Source organism: Chroicocephalus ridibundus, chromosome 17, assembly GCF_963924245.1.
Source record: "Chroicocephalus ridibundus chromosome 17, bChrRid1.1, whole genome shotgun sequence".
NCBI lineage: Eukaryota > Metazoa > Chordata > Aves > Charadriiformes > Laridae > Chroicocephalus > Chroicocephalus ridibundus.
Genome location: NC_086300.1, coordinates 4,245,018 through 4,264,942, shown reverse-complemented (window position 1 = coordinate 4,264,942; position 19,925 = coordinate 4,245,018). Strand labels below are relative to the sequence as shown.

General features: G+C 39.8%; 1 protein-coding gene across 5 annotated transcripts; it reads right to left on the bottom strand.

The window, feature by feature from the left end:
* Positions 1-63: 63 nt before the first annotated feature.
* NBR1 (NBR1 autophagy cargo receptor) lies at positions 64-19,842 on the bottom strand. Of its 5 annotated transcripts, none has more exons than XM_063354342.1 (21): positions 19,576-19,842; positions 17,156-17,218; positions 15,817-15,835; positions 15,408-15,430; positions 14,343-14,561; positions 13,718-13,792; positions 12,382-12,599; positions 11,146-11,310; positions 10,458-10,664; positions 8,983-9,142; positions 8,284-8,550; positions 7,674-7,826; positions 7,120-7,195; positions 6,538-6,648; positions 5,857-6,018; positions 5,599-5,733; positions 4,643-5,006; positions 4,241-4,335; positions 3,595-3,673; positions 2,740-2,845; positions 64-2,343 (listed from the first exon to the last, which is right to left on the bottom strand). In XM_063354342.1, exons 1-21 carry the CDS (start codon positions 19,777-19,779, stop codon positions 2,170-2,172), a joined length of 3,075 nt encoding a protein of 1,024 aa, XP_063210412.1. In that variant the 5' UTR covers positions 19,780-19,842; the 3' UTR covers positions 64-2,169. The 5 variants fall into 5 exon arrangements, with proteins under 5 accessions (XP_063210412.1, XP_063210409.1, XP_063210410.1 ...); XM_063354339.1 differs by having other exon boundaries at positions 5,857-6,045; positions 19,576-19,839; XM_063354340.1 differs by having other exon boundaries at positions 64-2,346; positions 19,576-19,839.
* Positions 19,843-19,925: the final 83 nt, after the last annotated feature.

The window sequence follows — 19,925 nt, the reverse complement described above, 5'->3', positions numbered from 1 at the left end:
GGCACCGTACCCCACCTCTTCGCAGCCCAGGGCAAGGCCCCCACCCTAAATAAAACACAGAGGTCGTATGTGCACTATAGAATATATTATAAATTATACCATGCATCCATTAACAAAATATACAAAGCCAACAGAAATATATCTATCTGAAGCCTGAGCATACATTATCTAAACCCTAGTAAAAAGTAACCTAAGGAAAACAGCATTTCACACTGCAATGAAGTGTTCCTTCTCAAACGCCTTAGTGTTTTGTTAATTTACAGAACACACTGACACTCCAAGGATGAAGGGACACGTGTCCTGGCCCAGGCCACAGCAGATGACAAGCCCCAGCGCTTGGAAACTTCACCAGCTGCGGCACTTCATCCATCTCCTTCCCTCCTCCTCCTTCTAGAGTAGGCATAAGCCCAAAGGTACTCAAAACAGTATGTGTAAGTTCAGGTAGGGGGAAAAAAACCCCAGTAGTTTCATGTGACAGAAAGATCTTTATCTGGTCCACAGCAGACGGTTGTACTGGTCTACAGAGAGATGGGAAACACTGCAAAATAGTTCTACTGTATTTCAAAATAAACATTTAAGAGTATATCTTCCACAATCTATAAAAATAGGTTTAAAACAAAAATGGTATGATACATTTATTTTTTTTTTCTTCAATTATTTTAATGGTATCTTATCTCTAAGGGTATTATGTCTTTTAAAAAAAAAAAAATTACTACTACTGATCACCTGGTCAGTCACAATACTGATACCACCTCAGCTATCTTGTGACAAAACCTTAGTTTGAAGCAGCAGTAATAAAATATTTTAGGATCAATGGTCTCTTACTGCAGCAAGGAACAAAGTTTGCTTGAAAGTAAGAGCGTAGCCAACACTGTTGTCCCCTTCAGAGGGACTGGACTCTGAAAAGTTACGTATGGATACACCACTGCACAGCAGGGTTACGTGGCTCGTTTCTCGTGATTCTTCGGAATCAAATCTCTCTCAGCACATTTTGAAGGGAATTCTTGGGATTTCCAAATTAAATATGGGCATCTAAAAGCAAAATCTTGTGAGAAAAATGAATGCTACAGGTGTGTCAATGGAAACACAGGAGCAGCTAGAACCATCACAGGAGACTGTACACTTAAAACTACTTCAGTTAATGCGTTTTTCAAACTATAATGTAAGTCACGCAATCCCTACCTCAAGCATTCTTCCCATTCCTAAATACTACTAGAACTTGTACTCCAATTCAGGGTCTAGGTTTCTACACATTCTTCAAATCTTCTATGTGGTCTTAACAGAATAAGAGGTTTGTGCTATACTGGAAAAAAAAAGATAGTCAATTTTTTTAACACTTTTACAAAGAGCCTGTAGACATTCTTAGAAAGGTATTTCCTGCGCTTACACTCCATTTTTAACAAAATATTTGATGTAGGCTATATTTTCCTGTTGGAGATACATTTTGCACTGTCATTACTCGAGATGGTTCAATCGCTGCTGGTAAATTCACTCCCCTGCTTCATTCTGCTACAAGAAACAACTTTCCTGGTGGTTACACTTTCAGACTTTACAAAGGCTGACGGTTCAAGATGGCTTTTGTTTATGAGCAACCTTCTAAGAATCATTTGTAAGGTTTAAGTCTGTTACATTACTATCATGCATTGGACAAATCAATTACTAAATTGTATCAGAAGAAATACCTTGCTAGTTGTGGGGATCTCTCGTAAATTAGGCAAGACTACATTTTACAGCAGCATTTTACATTGGTTCCTACTCCAAAGCTTGTTAAAAGTCAACAAAACAAGTTTCCAGCTGCCTAAAAACAAATTTACACACAATAAAAGGATAAGTTCTCATCTGGGTGGAAGTTTAAATTAATTCTACAGGATTCCCTGACAAAAGGGTTCAGTATGAAATCAGAGACTTAAAGACTGTGAGTTCCAAACAACAGTTGAAATTCTGGTCTCCAATTCATAAGATGCTGTGACAAATACTGTTTGACATTTCCATGAGGAAAGGAGGAAAAAAAAAAAAAAAAAAAAAAGAAAAAGAGTCAAAAGCTCAAAGAAAAGCCAAAGTTTTAGTCACACCTCCAAACAGAAAGCAGCTGAGGAGCAGCCTGCTACTGTTGCAGTGTTTAATGCGAGTTTACTCAAGGAAGATGGTTCCTCCCTCCACCAGGAAGGTTCAGCATCTACTGCTGTACCAGTCACTGTTACTGATCTGAAGCAATTCAGTTACCACTTGAACCATATTATTGTTGTGTTTCTTCAGCAGTTGCAGGTTTAACTGCCTGTCACAGAATCCCATCTCACACAGACTGGATAGAAGGGTAGCAGTGTGCTCTTCCGTAGCTGCAGGCTGCTGAAAAAAAAAGATATTAAGGTAAGCTATAAAAAGATAATTTATTTTTGCCATTTGGAGCAGTGGTCCTGCATTATAGTGGAATATATTTAAGGCACAGAGGCCCTTTTGTCCACAATTAATCTGTTTATATTCACTTTCACTGTTCACTTAAAGGTGAATTACTACTCTTTACATGATGCTGGAAGAGCTACACTACTGTCCCCACGCTATGAACTTCCCTACCTGCTGGTGGAACAGCATACTTCAAACTTCAAAGCTGTGCCATCAAACTTGGCATTTTACTGTTGCAAGAAGTCCTATACAGAATATTGATTTTATAAAACACAGACCTATAAAATTTTAAGGCTGGCATTCTGTGAAACTCACATAGCATGCAGGAAAGACATTTACCTGTTCTATAATGGGTGGTCCAGCAAATAATGCTTTGTAGGCAGAAGCAGCAACCGACAAAGCTCCTTTAACTAGTTCTCCTGCAATGCTGCTTCCTTGAGGGTATCTGCAGAGAAGTCAGGTATTACTTTAGCGTCAGTAAAGCCAAGCCAGTGTTTCACATGAAACGCAAGTTTTTCCCTTTGATGTGCCAACTGAGACGTAGTTCTTGTTGGAGAGAACAGCCTATGATCCAAAGGAATCACCGCTGTTTGGGAACTGAGCTATCCAGGAAGCTCATTCCTTCTTTCTTGATACCTTCCATTAAATTGTGGTTTTATGCTAAGTACATTAGTTTGCCTTCCATAACATAGCCATTTGTAAAGAATTAAATATTCCCACACAGAAGAGTACACCTATACCTGAGAGGTGTGCACTGTGACACATCCATTCAGGCCAGAGTAACTCCCATTTGTTTTCCGTCAATTCTTAAGTCACTTAATATTCTGCTCGATGTTTTGTCTTATTCCTCCAGTCTCAATATCTTAAGATGCTTAGCTCTGTAGCTAACTTCAGAAATCCCTATTCTAAGAATCCTGAGATTTTCCAGAAGAAAACCCACAGAACTTTAGAAGGATTCATCTTGAGCTTCTCGTACACTTTTCCTTGCCAATTCTGCATCTTTCAAATTCCTGTCTAAGTAGAAACCAAGATCTTATGAAACCATAGCATTATGTAATTCAGCATGTTTCCTTTAAGAAGGGAGGCCTTTCTACCAAAATAGTGACTCCATCTGTAAGCCAATGCGTTTTGCTAGGCGACTGATTTAGCAGTTCTTAGTTTAAAGCAGTATTTGTGCAGTCACAGCTTCATTACCTTGGATATTCTGAGCACCTCTGTTTACTAGTGAGAAGTCCAGAAGATCCTGGTTCATGACTGTCTTCACCACTGGGTTCTGGAACAGGAAGAAAAAAATATCATATCAACATGTCGTTAATGAGATGCTGAAAAGATGCAACATGTACGTAATTGGAAAGCAGTGGGATTTAGACCAAAATTAGTACTTTCAAGTTTAGTCATCCAGACACAAACTAGGATATAGGATTCTCACTGCAGTCAAAACAATCAAAAGAATTTCCAAAGTAATTTAGCTGATTAGTCAGTGGGTGTTTACTTTAACATGACATGAACTGCTGTCTGAGCTCCCAGTGACTTTAACAGCTTAAATACATAGCTCATTAATTCCAGAGCAAAGTAATTTTCCAGATGTCTACAAATACTTCTGAGTACCCTCCTACACTTTCTAATTAACGTTCTTAGCCGATTCACAAAGCCAATTATTTCTTTATTCAAATCTTCTATACAGCAAAATTTCAACGCCCAGAAAAAAAAAAAAACACCAATCATGACTTGGTAGTTTTTTTGCTTTCCTCAAGCACAGGACAACATCAAATCCAGTACTAAGCATAAGGAATAGGTGATGACAACTGTGAATGCATCCTTCATTAAGTACTGTCAATACCTTCTCTTATTTGATTACGAGGAGTAGAAGAGATATTCTCTGAAGCTGGTATGTTTGGTTCTTGGAAGATATGATTCTGAAGAGATGCAAGATTCCTGAGAATATAGAGCAAAAAAAATTACTTTTACTACTTTAATTCTACATGTACACATGTAGGTAAGTCAAGGTCATCAGACAAGAGGAAAAGCTTCACGTGCTCCCTTCTCTCCCTCGCTCGCACTCACCTCATCAGTGAGTACGGGCTTTACAAAGAGTTGCAGGATTTAGGACATTCACTCCAGGACGTGACAAAGCTTTTGTTGCAACAAAAGCTTCTGTTTGGACACTGAACTTAAGCACAACACCCTGCAGACTCTACAGCAACCCTAACACAACCCTTCTGTTCTTGTCCAAGCAGCATACCTCTGTGTCTGGGGTAAGGTGTCCGCAGCCTCTGGGGTTAGTGGTACTACAGGCAGCGTTTGTGACGTTGACAAAATATCACTGACGCTGTGGGTCTGTGGCTGGCTGCCCCCTTCTGCATTCGCTGCTCCTGTTTCAGGTTCTCCTGTCTTTTCCAGACTGGGCTGAGAAAGAGCCGAACTATACATAGACTCCCCCAAAGGGCGACTGGTGTCAAAGCACTCAGGGAGAATAATGATATAATCCTCTGATGAAGCAGAGGAGCCTTGACTTTGAACATCATCTTTATCATCATCTTCCTCTCCATCAGAATTGCCAGTATCACTACAGGCGATTGCTCTCTCATCAGACAGCGGAAGGTCCCCTAACAGGAAAAGAAAAGTGAGGCATTAACAATTGTCCATTTTGTATGGATAACAGCAAGGACCGTATTGTCTCAGATATGAAAGGCAAGTATTCAGAAACAACTGTAAACCTTTGCTGCTGATATTAACGCTATAGTTTTCTTTGTCTATTGGGAGGAGGGGGGGGTGCAGTGTGAAAGGGTAACAGGTCTTACTGTTAAGCCTATGCAGACATGCTGCTGATACTAATGCTTATAATAAAAACAGGAATAGGAGCTACACTGAGAACTTAAACAGTAGTTTTCAGCTCCTGAATTACACGCATCACAAAGTTCAAAGCACCGACCTGGAAAAAGCACCAGCCATGCGCAACATATGAGCACTTATCTGAATACCCCACTGGAACCTTTATGTATCAATTTCACTTTTTCAAAGCAACTGTTAAACTAGCTGCTTGTTCAGTCCTGACACCAATTTTCTGATGTAATAATGATTCTCTTGATCTAATGAGGATCAGTTTCCTAGAACAGTGTCAGATCTTTTTTACACACGCAGATTTTTTTTGTAGCCCTTATTACAGTTTTATCTTAAATTCAAACCTATTTTACTTACCACAGGCAATTTCTGTCATTGCTTCTGACTGATGAATCTTTGCTTCCTTTTTGGAAGTGGAATTGGTTTTTATTCTAGGACATTCTTCATTTATCATATTGCAACCGAAGGTGTCTTGCAATGTTTGTAAAGAGTCTAATAAAACAAGCAGGAAAAACAATTAAAATGATATCGCCACCTGCACTGCAGGGCAATTGGTGGCCAGTGTCTGACTGCTAAAAAGCAAAGCCACAGAAGCCACCTAAGGCCAGTACTTACTCTGCAGGATTTTCTTTTTTTGTGGAGGCTTATGGTCAGGTGCAGCATCTAGGGTTAGAGAGCGAATTACAGTTTCACAGACAAACTGAGTCCCACTCATATCTTCTTCCCCTTCCTCCTGGTTCAACGGATGTTCAGCTTTCCCTTTCACCATGCAAGTATCTGCAGGAAAGCAAGCTTCTGTCATTCCTTTGAAAGGGAAACATAACAGGTTATTTTAACACCACCAGAAGGAAATGTAAGCATAAAAAGATATTTTTTTTTAGGCTAGCCAAGGTTAATATTGACTCTATGTGTTAATTCTTTTTAAAAATTCAAAGATTTTGGAATTCAGTTCAAGTTGAACGTGAAAGTGATTGAGAAGCATGGGGGCCACACCTGGAGTGTTTTGAGTGTGATCTAGTCTACAAGAGGCAAATTGTCAATTCTCCCAACAATTCCAGTAGTTGGACAAATCAAGAGAAGCATTTGTATTTCTGAATTCTACATATATTACGCTCCAATCTCTACAATCAGAGAGTGGGATCAGACTACAGGTTTATAAGCCAAACAACTGCTTGTTTCTCCACAGAAGGGAAAGATAGAAGTTAACATTCTTTTTAGACAACAAGACTGCTGACTGAACAAAAGTGACAATATCCTCCTCCCCTCACACCCAAGCTCCCCACAGCTACTGCTTACCAGGCACCGGTTTAAATCCGCTCCCCTCATTCTCCTCCTCTATCTGCCCTAAGCCAGGTTTCTCCAGCAAGGGGCTATCGTGTGGCAAAGGGGACATGCATGGAGTCATGTCTGAAAAACAAAGGTAGCAAAGATAATTGGCCCTAAAAGAGTAGGAACTTTCCTTCCTCCAGGAGGCAACCTTTTAAGAAGTTATCCTTTTTTAAGGGATATTCTTCCAAGACTGAAGAAGCCCAGTTATCTTCCCAGATAATTTGGAGAAATAAACAACTAGCTTTGCATTACACTGGCATTGGCTGAGCAAAGAAAGTGGCAGCCTTCTTCACTGTCTGGAATCTTAGAGTCTTGCGGATGTGAAGCTGAAAAGAAGCCAAGACTGAAAAATACAAAGGATACAAAGCACTATCAAATATATCCTCTAAGACTGCGGCGAGAATTTAAATGAAAAGACAGGAGAGCTGGGAAGACACTCCAGCCTGAAGAGCAAATATGTCTTTTGCACAAATAAGTTCAGCTTTTCATTGGGTAAGCAGTTAACTCAGAATACTAGAGACAGCACACAGAATATGAGAAGAACCTTACCAACAGGAGTATTGTGTGGCACTCGCTCCAATTCCTGCACAATATTAATGTCCAGCAGCTCAAAGGACAGCAAATCCTACATAAAGAAACACCACACGTTTTTTAATCAGCAAACCCTGAAATGGAAATCTTATGCTGTACTTCCCAGCATCAGATCCCATCAACTTACAAATAAGTCTACTCCACCTTGGTAGCTACCTGGCACGATCTTGGAGGTCAGTTTTCCCATAATATATATCTACATTGTAGAATATGGTACACAAATTAGGTTAGCAAGAGGCAAAGGTAAGTACCCCCTTGCTAGGGGCCAGAGAAAGACCCAACTCTGTGACTCTTTATTGAGAAACTTAGTCTGTCCTGCATGTACCTTCCGTACAGTGACAGTCCCCAATACTAATTTAAAAAAATAGTTCTGCTATATAAAATACAATATACTCTTCCTGAAAACACAGTGGCTATTTTAGAGCTCAGAAGCTTTTTGTTCTTATAGATGTCTATGTATCTAGATATCAAACTCAAGGTGGTTTATCTCTACCTGAATTTTAGCACTTTACCTGTGCGGTGAGAAGATCAACAGATGGGATATAAAATTCCCTCTCACTTGGCAGATTTTTGATCTTTAAAGGAATAGTTGGCAGAGGTATTTCAGCCTGCTCCATGATTTCACCCATCAGTGGAGCACCTGCTTCTGTCTTTAAGGTAGCATCCTGCAAAAGCAAAAAAAAAAAAAAATTTGCCACAGAAGCGCCTTAAGGCAGGCAGCAAATAAAACAATTGCATGAAACGTAATGCCTGAATAGTGTGTACAAGAACACAAATAACTTAAAAAGAGATTTAATCTAACTCATTTTACAGCCAAAAAGACAAGATCTAACATAAAGATAAATCCTGCAGTGTTTCAGTTCAATCAAAGAACTAGACAAATAGCTGCAACAGACTGATAACTAATCCCATGCCTGTCAAAAAGAATGACCATCTTAGAGCTCACAAATGCAATAAACATTGTTTATCTTCTATTAAAAATAGAAATTAGAAGCAAACAACTAAAAGAATCCCCTGGAAATCAATATAGCTAGGGACACTACGCCATTGCAACAAACGATATTCATTGCTCCTTCCACTAAGCAACTTATAACTGCCCCAAATACCGTGTGAGTTACTTGCCTGTTTGGTGCTGGAAGCTTTCTCCTTCCAATTGCTTTCTACAGAGTCAGTAGCTGGGGAGGGATCCACAACAATACTGCACCAGATCCTGGGCCCAAACTGTTCCCCTCGGTGTGACAGTCTCCAGTGAGAAGTGTAAGTTCCTTCTATATTAGGAGCTACAAACTCAACTGAAACAGTTCCTACTTGTCCCGATGGAAGGGATGGCACTAACACATCTTTTTTTTCAGAAGATGCCAAGGTCAGATTTCCCCACATAAGTTTCAGCTGAAATATACAACAGAAAAAAGCAAAAGTTAACTTCACAAACTTCTCTGCAAACTGCGGGCAGTAAGGAGCACTTCAAAGCTCCTTTGCTGAAAGGCCACGCAGACGCCAGGCATGGAGAAGAGCGGCTGCTAGGAGACATTCTCACATTAGTCACTATCGCCACAACTTCCACCTTTCAACAGGAACTCAGTCACTCACACAGGAAAGGCTTTTTGAAGTCAGAAAAGCAACACACCTATTGTACTCCTGCACTCCGCAGTTGTAAAGAGTACCTAGACAGCTTATTGCCCCAAAAGGCCCAGCTTGTGAATTAACAGGCCAAACAAAACGCTAAGCGGGTTCTGACACAGAATTCAAATTCCTAATGCATATAAGTATTATCTTCCAGAACTATTTTAATGTGTAAAAGGAATAGCAAAAGAAAGATACCTTTGTGTCTGAGCTCCATTCCACATTGCCAGTATTTTTCATTCGCCAGTGTTTGACAAACTTTGTTCCTGGTTGCAAGTGAGTCCCATCTGGCAAATTCTCATCCACAAATACTGCACTTAGTGTTGGGACAATTGCCTGGATGGGTTGACTAGGACTCCTGGGATTGGAGGGGAGGAAACAAACAAACAAAAAAAAAAATCAGCAAAAAACCAGCAAGACTGAGGAAGTCCTTCAGCTGCTATTTCACTGGCTAAAAAAAAAAAATGGAAGAGGCCATTTAGTTTGTTTTCTTCTTTTATCTCTAGAGGCATTTCAAAATATTTAACATTTTAGCTACTGTTTTCATCTTAAGTCTAAACACCACGTAGCAGTTTGCTTTCCTTTGCTTAAGGAAAAAAAAAAGTGCATCAAAACAAGATTTGCTTATTTGGAAGAATGTTATCATAATTACAGAACTCAGGATTAACAGAGAAAAGTTCACTGTTCTTCACTCGATTTGATTTAGTCTGACAGAACTGCGGGCTATGCTATTCTGCTAGAGAAAAGTTGTCATCTTTATGATGCTGAATCAAAAAGATTGTACCATAGTCTTAACACTAGTGTCTTATTTGGCCTTACAAACAACATTTTCAGCAAGATACTGCAGTTTTTTCCTGAAAGGGGCTCAAAGAGTTTTAATCCAAAGCTTTACTGTTAATTTGGGCACACTGAGGGGAGACTGGTGAAACGGTTCATACACATGACAACTTTAGAAGACCTAAAAAAAGACTTTGGACTTAAATTAGCATGGGTTTTGTTCCTGTAATATGCCTGTTCAGCAAAAAGGAAGCAAAGACAGCTATTTCAAGCTCTCCACAAACATAAGTAACTGATTAATGTTAATTTGACATTTAAATGCCCTAAATGGAAGGGATAAATTAAAGAAACTAGAACTATACAAGTTTTACACCTGTACATTCATAAAACTGAAGGGAACAGAAAATGCAAAATGGTTGCCTGCAAAGGCTGCTGTCTAGTGAGCCTCAGCCTAAGATCACAGAAAAAAGAAAATGAAAAGGGCGCTGAACATAAGCACACGGAATGTACTTGACTTTAGGCAGAGACACATAATATACCAGGAAGATCCAGGCTTTTTTAAAACTGGCAATAACGTGAGTTTACACCATATGCGCATGCATGCATACACATGTGATCCCAGGCATTCCCCTTCCTCCTAATCTATATAACTCTGTAAGTTTCTGTTAATAACTATCAGTTGCTTTTTTTCTTCTGCTACTCTCCTCCCAAGTAAAAAAAACAGTAAAACCACTCCACCTTCCAAGTTCCATTTAGACAAAATTCTCACAGAATCCAATGACAACTGATACTTTAAATGAGCAATTTCATAACCTTCCTCCTGCTACGCTAACTTGGTCTCACCACAAAGGACAGACAGCACAACTAAGGAATGCTCAGCTGTCAACATCTCTTACATGAAGGTATTAGGTTGGAGACTCTCAGATTTCAGAGTAGGTGAGCCACTAGTTTCCAATACATGGACGGAGTTCCACAGATGAATTTTCCTGTGCAGTTTTAGCTGCTTTTTGAGCTCTCGGACCTCTGCCTTTCGCTGTTTCTTCTCTGCTCGTAATCTTTGCTTTTCTGCCTTCAGAAATCTTTTGTCCATCTGTTTCTGGAGCCTGCAGAGAAAGTAAGCCACCTTGTTACAATACACTACATTCATCAGAATTCAGCTTTAGCCAACACAGCCTTAGTCTCAAAGGGAACACTCCAGGCAACGTCTCATGCTTTTAGACTGGAGAACAGATGATTCTAAAAGAATAACTTTATAGTTGCTTGTGAAGATATTTTGAATGGTCTCAGTGAAAGAGCAAACTCAAAGGCAAATTACAGTATTCTCAAAGAAAAAGCAAGCTCTCAAAGTTTGCTACCCACCTACAACACAAAATTCTGCCTTTTCTACTTTGTTATTAAAAATGCTGTAAGATTTATGACTTAGGCCATTTATAAGCATACAGCTATTTTTAGCTACTTGCAATGAAGTTTGAGTACCATTTCCACTTCTTGTTATCTCTAAAACAAAACATCAACCCCAATACAGGTGTTTCCACTTTGCTGTCAGCATAATCTTGTCTGGTACTGACAGATGTCACTATTTACCTAACTTGCTCCAGAGTAGCAGGCAGGCGAGGCGAAAACTCCGCAGGGCTGTAATTCTCAGCAACACATAGTACAGGTCTTCGCAGCTTTAACAAGACATGATTAGGATCGTGTGCATACGTTCCTGCTTCACACTGTTCACAGATATTGTAGGCTGGACAAAGGCTGCAAAGCAGAAAAACCAGAAGGTTACGAAGAGGCAGACACTAGAAAAAGACAATGAAGGTTAATTAATCCTTACATTTCTGCAGAGAAACAATTCTGTATCCCACTACCATTGTAAGTAGTGCCTGAGTGAAACAGAAGCTGGTCCTCTCACTTAAACATCAATATTTGGAGCCATATGGAATATCTAGATCAGTATCTCTATTCTTGGCAAAACTGCCACACAGTTCTCACTTCCTTCTTGAACACACGCTGAAAAAAACCTGACACTTCCTTTAGCACAAGTGACTAACAATTGTCGCTATAAAGGATAAAACATTATACTGAAATCCAATGCCAGAAACACCATCTTATAAAAATACAGAGGATAAAGTCAACTGAAATACTCAGGGATGCAAAGCAAATTGCTTCTGCAGGAACAGGACTGGTAAAAAACACTGTCAATTCCTGCCAGCAAGAAAAATAAACATCCAAAGAAAAACCCCTGTTGGCATTACATTCACTGCTGCTGCCTAGTCCTAAGATACTTACCTTTGCATCAGTTGCCTCACTCAAATAAAACCCTCACTTCTGACACATCACTTGAGACACTTATCAAAACCTATTTCATAATATTAGACTGACAACAGTAAGATCATTAAAAAAAACCATGACCTGCCTTAGTCTCATTGGCTGTCAGAACTAAAGGACTATTACAGACTGGTGGTTAAGTTTTGCTTTTTTGTTTAGTTAACTGAAAGGAAACATCTTCCTTTACAATTATTGCATGTTATATGCAAAAAAAGGTAAAAAGTGCTTGAGAATACAGGAGGTGCTATACAGTTCTCTCACTCTGTTTTAACAGCCACATTTTCTCAAAATAGTATTAATCCTGCTCTTACGCAGATAAAGTCTAGTCACCATGGCAAAGAACATAAGCTGTTTGTGAGACACATACAGAGGTTCTGAAATGTACAGCATGCTGCAGATCAGAAATCTAGAAGTCTACGACATCAAGATAGTTTCTCAGACTCCTTCCCATGCCCTACGTGTTAGGGGTGCCCCACACTCCCATCTCCCAGCATATGCTACCTGCACTGGTAGCGAACTCCAACAATTCGGGCCTGGCAGTTGCAGCAGGAGATCAGCCAGTCACACTGGTTTCCATTCACTGATTCACTCTCTGAAGCTGGAGGTGCTGCTGTAATAGAGCTCTCGGAAAAATCTGGAGGCTGACTGTGATGAACAAGCTTCTCATACAGCTTCTGTTCCAGTTTCTCAACAGTTTCCTTAACTACTTGTTCCCTGAACTGGAAAAAAATTAAAGTTGTCACGGATGAGACCCACCCATGTGGCTTCAAAAGTTCAACTACTTGCCCCAAGTCTCCCAATCTACAAATCATAAAGCAGCTCAGAATCCACTTCCCACCTCCCCGCAGCACATTCCAGATGAAACTAAACAAGTATCACATTCCTCAAAGAGGATTTGTATTTTAGAAAATATCAGCCCATTGGTTTTATCAAGGCAAATTAAAAATCATACATTCATGTTCGCAATATTAAGGTTCTTCCATAACCTTGCATGAAGGGAAGGAAACTAATCTCTGAGATAATTAACACAAACCCCTAACAAACCCTTCTGGCGCCTCTATCAGTAAGTCCTGATTTTGTCCACCAGGGATGTTTTAAATACAACCATTAAGTTCCCGACCCTTCAGTTTGTATAAAGAGGTGGCAAAGGAAGGGAGATTCTAGGAAAAGAAAAGCTTCAACATAAATGCATATACTATTGCACCACCGTACCTATTAGTTTCAAGAACTCACTAGCTTATTAGTTCCTAGCATTCACATCCAACTGTTTCTCAGTGATATTTATTAGCTGTTCAAAACAAGGTAACACCCACATCTTATTAACCTATAGGTTATACTCATTGGCTTCCTGAAAGTATTTTCTTAAACTGAACAATCAAGAAAAGCAAGGTCATCAAATGCTTCAAATCCCAAGAAACCCTAAGTATTACCCTACTGAAACTGGTCAAACAAGACTCTCCAACAGCAACACTGTATTTCATGCTCACCCTCATCACGAGTACCCTGAACTTCCTATGACTATCTGGACTGCAACAAGGATTCTAGCGTGGGAGCTGCTTAAAACTACACTCAAACCAATCAAATCCATAAACCAAACAATCCATTTTTGACAAGCGGCATGTATCAACATTTTTTTTTTTTTTTTTTTTTTTTTTAAGGTAACACCTACACTGTGCTGTCTAGTGATTAGCTGCCTAAATGCCCTTTAAGATCGTGGTCACAAGCACTGAGAGCAAGTGTGATCGTATGTACGAGAGGCATCACAGGTATCTTTTCCACCCACAGCCTCCTATGTATTCCTTTAAGAATACTAAAATTCAGAAGAAAATGCACTTACTGTTTCCAAGTAGCTAGTAAACCATTCTGGAGGATTATCATTTGTTCTTCCTGTTCTAGTGTGATTTAACTTTTGCTGGAGTAAAAACAAACAAACAAAACAAAAAAAACACACCACAAAAATAAATTACAAACCTTATGTATGCAAAGCTGTAAAAGCCCTCAATACAGCAAGGTAACCACTTTCAAATAGCTCTCCCCTCAAATGCCTTTACAAAAAAAAAATATTCAAGGTCTTTGGAAAATGGTGGAAAAGCAACACAAGAAAGTCACTGACATTTTCCTAAAAGATTTCTGCTTTATTAGCATTTGAGTGTAATTACACATCAAAGCCAAAGAAATCAGGTCAACTGGAAGTTATTAGATGGCAATCAGGGCTTCAGGAGACCGATACTTAAGAATGGTCAACATGAAAGAACCTGCATTTCTAAACGCAGCACCAAAATATCCTCTTGAAGACATTCAAACAATTTTGCAAGCTTCAATGACTGCAGGCAGCTGAAAATGAAGATCAACTTCTGAACTCAGAGGTTTTATACGGGTAAAGATGATGATCAGCCTATAAAGTGAATTACAGTTATGAATTCTTTGTTTTAATGAATATCCGATCCAGCTCTGCATCCTACCTGAATTGTCAGCTCCTTTTCATTTTTTAAGTTTTCCTCTAACTCCTGAGCTAGCACGGAATAGGGCGAAAGAGGTTTCTTCTCATCTTTAAGAAGTGCTAACTTTTCTGTCAGAGTTTTTTCACGTAGTTGCGAAGAACAAGAATATGAAGTTTCTTTCGGAGAAGAGTTTTCATCATACACATTCATCTGAAGTTGATTTCCTTGTTTAACTGCAATCTAAATAAACAGTACATACATACATATTTACTCCACTTACAAACAACATACAAAATCCTGTAAAAATACAGCACTAAACTGGAGAGGTTGGGCAAGACTAAGACACACAAAAAGAAAAATTGATAGAAATGCCAAGGTACGGCCAGCTGATAGTCTATTCTGCCTTTCTTAAAGGTTACCAATACGCTTATTAGAAAGTTTACTAAAAGCAAACTGTTAATTATCCAGATATTTTGCAGGAATTTTTCAATCCGCAATAAAGCTGTTCCTGAGAGCCAGCAAACAACATAGATTCTGTCCAGGAACTTACAGTAAATTTCCATCTATTATTATTTTAAAATTGTTATCAGATTTGAAATTCAGACCATGAGCAAAAAGTTTGGAAAGCATTAGTACTGTACAACTAAAATTTAAAGGAATGCAATTCTTATTTTGTCTAAGTAAAATTCGCTGCTTATAAAGTAACTAAGCATTGATACCAACTGAAGTTTTATTGCCAGAGAGCACAACATTAGAGTCTATGTGGCAAGATTTTTAAAGCGATCCCGTTAGAGCCCAGTACCTCCAAACATGAGATTACTGTTTGAGTGTTTGAGAAAGCCATTTAACCAAAGAATTGGCTGCTCAGGGCCCCGAACTACAACTGCCTATTCAACTAATTTATACAGATCAAGATTAGCCTGGATGGAAAAAAAATCATAGCAAAACATTTAAGCTCATGTCCAAAGCTAGAAACTGAGCTATTCTGATTTCCATGGGCCAGGTAATGCTGTTTTTTTCCTCAGCTACACCAAATTTAATTGGAGAAGGATGAATATATTGAAAAAAGTCAAAGAGAACATTTACCTTCAGAGCTTCTTCATATTCCTCTAAAGAACAAGAGAAAGAAATGTGAATTTTCCCTGTCTCAAACAGCAGATCTAAATTTAGCACATAGTATTTAGGGACCCTTACATCAAGGGGTGTCTCCCATAACTTCAGTAAATTCTTTTAAAATAGTGCTAATGAAGGAAGAAGTTGTATATACAGCAACAAGCAAATGTTCTCATGGCCTAGAGACTTAGCATTCCATTAATTTAGTAATTTCCAATTTGTTCCTATAGATCAAAACCTCCTTCCTTTGGGAAGAATTTGATACCCAACCATACACAAAATCCAAAAATCAAAAAGCAAACATTCTCAACTGCTTCTCCAAAACCATGAACAACAGTTGGCGTCTCTTTACTGACTTCACTTCAGTAAAATAGCAGCTCACCTTTGCTATTCACAGAGACCTGCAAAGAGAAATAATAGTGAATAATAGCCATCGATATATTTTTGTGATTCTCTTAAAATTAACACGCTTTCAGAATAAATGCACTTTTATTCACAGTTTCTAAAATACCACTCCTTCAGGTATTTGTTATTGCTGCCGTGTTTAATCATTAATCAATGTTGTGTTGGTTTTTATTAGGTTTGCACAATAAGCAAGGCCTCTGGCACCTACTAGCATCCAGAACACGTGCTGTTTCATCTACTGGAAGTACACTGGCACCAGTTCCACTGGGTTCGCTACACAAGCACACAGAGGTTGGACCCAGATGCTTTTAATGCCCAGCGTGAAACTATTCTTTGATTTAGATACAACCCAAGCCTATCTTCTACAGGTGCTCATTTATCAATTTTGCATGTAGAAATTACTCATACAAGAAGATATTTAATCACTACAGCACTGCATGATTCTGAACGACGTTACTCTATTAGTATTTGAAAAAGATCTTTAGCAGATGCAGTTATAAATTTGTATACATACAGGCTGAAAAATAAGGGGAGAGTCTCTCATAAATGTTAGAAACATCCTGACATTTCCCCTTAGGGGGAAAAAAAAATACCCACACAAAGATCCCCATCTCTGCAATTTAGTAGAGCTACAAATCAAGTAGTGGAACACAGAGTTTGCAAAAGTTACACTTTGTTTGAGAGCTACATTCTACTCTAAATCTCTAGATAAACAGAAAGAGTATGAGAGGGTGAGGTTATGCCAAGCAGGAAGTTACTCAACAAGGACAACTAGAAGTAACCAATTTGTTTCCTGAATCAGTAATCTGCTTGGAGATTATAGCATTTGCATAAAACAAGCAGAGGATTTGAGTACACCAGACCACTGAAGCAAACATGTGCTAATGACAGGGGATCTACGTTTTTCCAGAGGAAGAAGTATAGATTGAAGAGACAGGGTTTTACCATGGCTGCAAACACAAATAGTTACAACTACCTAATCCTGATTAAAAAAAAAAAAAAAAAAAAAAAAAAAAAAAAAAAAAGAGTCCCTCAACAGAAGCATCCTTCCCTCAGAGCACATAGAGCCACTGGCTGCTTCTATGGGGTGGGGAAAAAAAGGCAGTAGCTCCTAAAGTAATATTTTAAAATAAGTATGCCACATTAAGAGTGAAACCACAAGACTTATAGCTATTTTCTTACCAAAGGGGCAAAACCATAACCCCGACCCATATAACAGACACTCCCGAAAGATCCACTATAAATTATCAAGAGGCGAAAAGGTTCACACCAGTCATATTTTGGTAGACCTGCTGGGAGAGTGGGGGGCATTTTACCTCATCGTTATCCTCATCAACGTATTTGATCTGAATGTTGTCCAGGTCAAATGAAACTTTAACCTGTAAGGCAAAAGGAACACAAAACCACAATGAGACAGGACTGTAGATGTTTTCAGTTAACCATAATTATTGGCAAGGAAAAATGTTTTAACCCTTCCGTCCCTCCCTCCAGTTTCTCAGTTGAAATAAACACTGTTTTACAAAATTCATTCTTCTGAAGTTGAACAACTCTACCCAGTGCCTTACCTCCAACCTTTACTAACTTTCTATAATGAAAAGAAAAAAATTCATTTCTTTCTTGTGTCACCTTCCCTAGTTAATGTTTACCCCAAAATAAATAATAACAACCTTTCCATTATAAGAGGACTAGCTCAGGGTTAACAAACTCAGGCATGGTAAACAGTGCAATATACAAAGGCTAAAGCAAACAACCACCAAATGCTAACTTTTACATTATAAAGCACAAGGAAGACAGCTCACACTGGTGATCAGACTTTTTTTTTCCACAAAACTATTTGTACTTCGAGAAACTAGGATTAATTCAAGTACTAAAAAGAGCGAAGTATCTCATTCTGCTACTCACTGGCTGATGCACTGTTCATGGGAACATATAAATCCATTACACAGATCAGAATTAGGAGAATAAAGCTGAGTAGCTATTTGTATTTTGCCTTAATAGGGCAGAATGAACAGCATCAAATTAAACATGAATTAAGGTGGTTGTTTTCCTGTGTAGAGTAACAACAGTCTTTAAGGCTCATGTGCATTTTTGTACCATTTACCTACTCAAGATGTATTTTTCTTGACAGAAACTCTCTCTGAAAAGCTGCTATGTCCGAGACGCATTCTGCTAGCCTAGACTTAACATAAGAACACTAGCAGCCTTAGAAGACAGCAGATGGCTGGGACTTCATAGCCCCACAAGAGCACAATGACATAGCTACATACATTCTGCAAAGAATGTGCAACAGGCAGGTTCTTCCAGTGATATATCCCAAATCAGTTTTGGGAGTGCACCGAGAGAATCAATTCAGCTTGTCAAGAAGAAGCTGTGATCTGTATCTACATCATCTAGTACCACAGATTGTTCATGTAAAGCTCAAGCTAGAACCAGAGATGGGGTTATGCCTTATAAATACCGGATGTTTAATATTACATTAAAACATAGGAAAGACACAGTTTAATTAATACTATCTTGAAACAGTAATTCACACAACATAGTGCAGAGACACCCAGCGGTACTACCTTGGTTAGAGAAACATTATTGTCATAGAACACCACACCTTGAACAAACACACCCTCGCTCTCGGACTACTTAAGATTAAGGGCAACACCATGCTGACGTAGCAATCTGCTTCCAGCTTTGAGACAAGCAGGATTCTGACTAGTTCAGACATTCCTGCAGGGTCCACTCACCAACAAGTATTTTAAGCCTGAACTACCCCCTCTTCTAGAAGACTGAAATACAGTGAGCGAAGATGATGCAGGTCAAACTTTGAATTTGAGTAATTCACAATGCAAGAACCTCCTACAAGGTACACTGGAATATGTTGGCTAAAAAAAGAACTGAAAGTGAGAAAATAAAACACTGGCAAGATCTCTGAAGATGCAACTTTGAGAGCAAACTAAAAAAAAAAAAAAAAACACCAACAAAACAGCTGCCACAACACTGAAAAAAAATAAATCACTGCAGCTTCATCATAGCCAAGGGAATCCTCACTATGCAATTTCAACCTCAGCCAATACAGGAATTTTCACTAGATAACACTACAAACAAATGTCCAAACAAAAACTCTTTGATATACCAAGTGCATGATATACACACCCTCATAAAGCAACTGTCTATACGCTTACGGCCCACTACCAAAAACACTTATATCTCACCCTGCACGCACAAGGCACCAGGAAGGCAAAAACCAAAAAAGTACGTTAGTGACTTGGTATCCCCGAGAGCAAAGATAAGTCTTCAGGAAAACGTTCTGTAAGCAACACAAGCGTGTGACTCCACCATATTCACTTCAATGAGTACAAGAACGGTAGGCAAGAGGCACACACTGTACTTTATAGGGGTGCAGTGCCAAAACCAAGTATCCACAACTGCGGGAAAGAGCAAAGCACACAACTATGGCCACCTGCTCACACAGAAAAACAAGCGACCCATAAGAAGCTTTACCAAAAGAGGCTTTCCGCACCACTCTAAGTATATAACAGGAGGAAAAGTTACCGTTAACGCTAAACGCAAAACTGAGACTGCAGCAGAACAGAATCCCAGTTCTAACAGCCTATGAAACGGGGGACACGGATTAGGAAGCCGAGAGAGAAGATGCCAGGCCCTCAGAGAGACGCTTACGCCCCCAGCGCCTCACCGCGACGGCTGCCCGCGGCTGCGGCCCCGCGGCGGACCGGGCCGTACTCACCATAGCCTCCACGTCTGCCCACGTCGTGTGCGCCGAGTCTGACACCAGGAAGCTCTGGGTCTCCCCACGGCAGGTGACGCGGAGGTTCACCTGCGGCTCCATACCGCGCTCCCGAGGAAGCGAGGGAAGACCTGTCAGCCGGCCCGAGGAGCCTAACATGGCGGACCGGCCCCGGCCCGCCCCGCGCCCCCCGCGCGGCCCCATTGGCGGCCCTGCCTGCCACTCATCCCCCCCCCCGCACTGATTGGCCGGCGGGGGCGGGGCCAGGCGCAGTGGAACCACAACAACAAACAGACCGGGGAGCGCGCACGCGGGGGCACGCGGCGCGCCGCCAGCAGACACGCACTTCC

Excerpts from the sequence above, each read along its gene's own strand:
- NBR1 (XM_063354338.1), bottom strand. The coding sequence starts at position 19,779 with ATGGGGCCGCGCGGGGGGCGCGGGGCGGGCCGGGGCCGGTCCGCCATG. Across the intron at positions 14,562-15,407 it reads AATATGAAGAAGCTCTGAAG|ATTGCAGTTAAACAAGGAAA; the intron begins GTAAATGTTCTC and ends CTGTTTATTTAG. Across the intron at positions 11,311-12,381 it reads GGAGTTCGCTACCAGTGCAG|CCTTTGTCCAGCCTACAATA; the intron begins GTAGCATATGCT and ends TCTGCTTTGCAG.